Source organism: Alligator sinensis, unplaced genomic scaffold, assembly GCF_000455745.1.
Source record: "Alligator sinensis unplaced genomic scaffold, ASM45574v1 scaffold258_2, whole genome shotgun sequence".
NCBI classification, from domain to species: domain Eukaryota; kingdom Metazoa; phylum Chordata; order Crocodylia; family Alligatoridae; genus Alligator; species Alligator sinensis.
Window position 1 is genome coordinate 1,096,142 of NW_005842398.1, and position 4,524 is coordinate 1,100,665.

The window sequence follows — 4,524 nt, forward strand, 5'->3', positions numbered from 1 at the left end:
TTGAACCCTTTTGTATAATAGTATGTATTATCATAAAATTATCTTTTTAATTCTGCTGTACATTATAGTTTTATCTTGAATTAAACCATATTTTTCTTTTTCTCCTTTTTAGCATCATAGACAAAGAAGTGTCATTAATGGCAGAAATTGATAAAGTTAAAGAAGAAGCCAGTAAGTATAAAACAGAATGGGGAGCTTGTGTGTTTTGGAACAGTTGAGATAATGGGTTGTTTTTATTTCTGCAGAAAAATGATATAGTACCTCATTTACTCAAATAAAGACAACATTGATTATAAGATGACCCCCCCCAGTAATTAGATTGTATATATGAAAAATTTATAAATTTGTTATATAGTTTTCCAGGTATAGAATCTAATTACTGTGTTGGAGGTTTGCCTTGAATTTTCCCCCTCCTACTGCTACAGGAGGGGAAATAAATGTGGGGAGTCGGGTAGCCCCCTTTGCTCTCTGCTTCCCCTCAGCAGCCACTTCTTACATCAGACTCTGCTCTTTATGAGCACACAGAAATGAGAAGCAATTTTAAAAGCAATGACCTTGAAATTAAACATGCCTGTAGCAATTTGCATATAGAACCCATACACTTAGTTCATTAGAATTGTTGTGTGCTACTTTTTTTTTTTTAACTGGTGCAGGTTGCAGAACAGGTACTCCATAAACACACTTTTAGGCAGCATTTTGGTACCTACTTATATATACTACAACTGGACATGTCTACACAAGACGTTCACTTTGGAGCTGACTAATTAGCTATGCAGTAAAACATCACCATCTACACATGCAGTAAACTAACTCCGCCACACAATAGTACTGCCAGACACAAGTACTATCCTACAGTGGAAGTACTATCCTACAACGGATTTATTTACCCTACCACGATGTACGTGTAGATGCTGATGGGGCTGGCTGGAGCACGAGGGTGCTACAATGTGGGGGCAGTGAACTCCAGCATGAACTGCACCAGCATTGATTACATCACATTAATTGTACGTATAGATGTGCTCACTGTGCATGAAATTAGTCCAAAGCCAAAGACTTGGAATTTACCATATAGTTTATTGGACTGGGCCCTAGCAGAATCAACAGCATTTCAAGCCATGGTGACCCCACAGTTCAGAACTGCTTAGTTTTTGTGTTTAGTGCAGATACCCCCCACAAAAGGTCCATGGGCTAACTGGCTCCCACTCATGACTAGAACCATATATTTAATTCAGATGGGCTACAGTAACCTAGCTTTGTGGTAGGTTCCCATCACCATGCTGCCCAACATGGAACCATAGTCCTGCTTAGTGTTGGCTGCATTTAATCAACTTCATAGCTGGATTCCATTGGTGAGCACAGCAAAGCGAGCGGTGACCCCCAGCAGAGGGTGGCAGCGGCCAATCTTAGGGGGGGCATATGCCCCCCATTCCCTCCGCTACCAGTTGCCTATGGAGTCACCACTGATGCCAATAGCTGGCTTGCAAGACTGGATTCTACACAGTGTAAACACATTGCATTGTGGAACAAGCAACTAACCAGCATCACACATAGGATTGTAGAGGAGAGAGAAATGTTGGATAAGCAAAGGCAAAAACATTTTTTTGAAGATTTTGATGGGATTTGTAAGGGCTCTGGGGAACAGACAGAATCTTAGTTTTTAAAATGTGGTTCTCTTCTGAAAAGCAATTATGAATATGGTGTCTTCTTATTCAACAGAACTGCCTCCTGTGCATATTCTGAAAAGTCTACAGATTTTGATGAGAAAAATATTTTTTGTTGCCTCTGTCTCTTAGTAGTATGCAGAGCCAACACATGTAAGATGGGGAGAGCTGGAATCTCCTTCAAGTACTTGCCTACATAAACACTCTCACTTCTGGGTGTGTCCCACACTCTGAGCTGCTATTTGACACGTTTTGCTTTACCAATATGCTTAATGGCTGTGTCTAGACAAGTGTGGCTGTGCAGTATGTGGCACCACATACCGCACATTCAGGTGTTTCCCACGCTGCTGCCTTGCAGCGTGGGGGGGAGGGGTTTGACCCCGGGAAATTCTGGGGTCAAAAAAAGCTGCACAGAGAAAAAGCGGGGCAGCACACATGGCTGCAGTGCGCACTGCCCAAAACCAGAGCCTGGCCTGCTAGAGCCATGCTCCAGCTGCTGACTGGCTCCAGCTGCAGGAGTGCCACAGTTGCAGCTTCCCTAGCCCCCAGGACTCCAGGTAAGGCTGCTGGGGCCAGCATAGTTGCTGGTCCCAGCCTTCCCTACCCCACCTGGGTAACCTGCTGTGGGGCAGAGGGTGCATAGCATGAGTGTTCCCCAGGGACAAAGTGTGTTGCTGCTTCTTGTCTCTGGGGAACCAAATATCCACACTTGTGTGGACGCAGTCAATGTGCCCTTAATGGAAGAGGCAACAAAAATATTTTTATCATCAAAATCTGTAGATGCATCTGCAGCTTCAGAATATCATCAAAATCGGTAGATGCATCTGGAGGTAGATCTGCATTTAGGAACCAGAACTGCTAAATAAAAAGACACTATATTCACAGTCACTTTTCAGAAGAAAACCATATTTTAAAAACTGAGATTCTGTCCTTTTTGCAGAGTCCTTCTCTTCCTTGTGCCCTCTAAAACATGGGGATAAAAGTGTGTACACCCTTGGTTTCTCTCAACTGCCTGGCTAGAGATCGAGCATTCTTTTCTTTCTGTTCCTTGTAGCTCCGACCCACCCTGGTCTACTTACCCCTCTCAGCATCTTCACTATCTTGGAAAAAGTTTTCTGAGAATTTTTTTACCCCTCTATTCTTTTTCTGTTTTCTTTGAACAGGTTAGACTGTAGCTCTTAAGCTCTGACTTGGCACCCTTTTCCCCTGCCCTCACCTTTGGTGGTGCCAAGCCACAAAGCACTGCCATGTTGTAGATGACAGTTCTAAAAATAACAATAATTATAAAACTAATATTTTTTTCAGTGGAACAGATACTTTTCCTACACTTAGATAATGGCTTTGCCCAAAACCCATCTTTTTTCAGGCTTCAGACTGTGTCCTTCATGCAGCAGCCTCATTCTTCCAATAGCCATACAAAATGTCTTTTTTGTTTAGGAAGAGAACATATCCCTGAAATTTGCTCTGTTTGCCATTTATCTGGAATGCACAAGGCAAAAGAACAAGTTTCAGTGATTTCTCCTGGTTAAATCCCTGGGTTTCATGTCAGACCCAAAATTGAAGAGTTTGGCTCAGTACTGTACTCCACCTAGCACCATGAAGGCCATCTTTGCACTCAATGCTGAAGGGACTAACAACACATACAGACTTGTTCAAAACCTAGAAGCAGCTTACAAAACAGAGACAGTGTAAGTTGCTCTCTTTGTTGCAGAATCCAGGTGTGATAATCCTTTACCTCCTAAGAGTTGTAGTGAAGGAAAGAAAAACATGGAGCCTTGGTCTGAAAGAGTGACAGCAGAAACCCACATAGACATGGGAACACAGACACCAACACTGCAGTCATCCCCAAGACTTGTTGGCATTGCAGAATTATAGCAAAGGCATAGAAGGGCCTGGAACCTGACATGTCAGCAAGTTGGGGTGTAAGACTCCAAAGAACTATGAGTTATGTTCTGCCTCCCTTTAGAAGCATGATTCTTCAGCTCTCCTGTAGGGGATATACCAGTGCTGATGGACTTACCAGCACCTGATCTACCTATATCGGTGATTCTCAAGTGGGGTTAGGAGTGCTGCAAGACACTTTCAAGGATGGGGTGCCAGCAGCACCCCCACCATAGCCAGGTGAAACTGCCCCACGTCCCTCTGCATTCAAGAGACACACGCAAGGCCAGACCAGGAAGGCATGGCTTCTTCACTACCTCTGGCAGAACCTCCTTGCCCCTTGGCAGTGATCAAGTCTGCCTCATAGAGCCACACTATCTTCTACAGCCAGATTACCTCTTATCTCTGCCATTGAGGTAAGAATACATGTAGAAAAAGAACAATAGCATTCCAAGCAGTTAACAAACCAGGTGCTGTGGGGCAGTGGCTACTAGTCTACCCTCCCATGCCAATATGGTCACTCAGCAGCCTTCAACTCAGAGAGACTATAATCAGTGTCCCCAGCTTATCCCAAGAGACATTTTGGATTCTGCCTGGATTGCCATGAGTGGTTGAGTACAAAGTCTGGAACACGAGATTCCCAAGATCCCTCTTCCTCTGGGGTGGCTGCAATCCAGTCTGTGTGCTATCCATCAGAGGACATAGTGGGTTTATAAGAGTTAATGAGGCCAGTTGCTTATGCTGTCAGACTCTCACTGGAGAGAGGTGTCAGAGCAGCTACTCTCCCTGGTGAACAAATTGAATTTTATTAGTAGATGTTTAGGATTGTGAATCCAAAAAGATGACAAAACCAGTAGGGAAATACAAATTGCCCGAGTGAGGGACTAACCTTAAAGAGATGGGGGTGAGGAGGGGAAGGCAACTAGGTTACAGAAAATATAGTGTTAGCCAACTAAGCCTGGGGGTGGAGGGAGGGGGGGTG

General features: G+C 44.0%; 1 protein-coding gene across 5 annotated transcripts in view; it reads left to right on the plus strand.

The window, feature by feature from the left end:
* Positions 1 to 4,524, plus strand: part of SPATS2L (spermatogenesis associated serine rich 2 like) — a 147,168-nt gene that overhangs the window by 124,120 nt on the left and 18,524 nt on the right. For all 5 annotated transcript variants that reach the window (XM_025211260.1, XM_025211262.1, XM_014522797.2 and 2 more), the window contains one exon: positions 113 to 171. In XM_025211260.1, the coding sequence (XP_025067045.1) occupies positions 113 to 171 (59 nt within the window). The remainder of the gene's footprint in view (positions 1 to 112; positions 172 to 4,524) is intronic.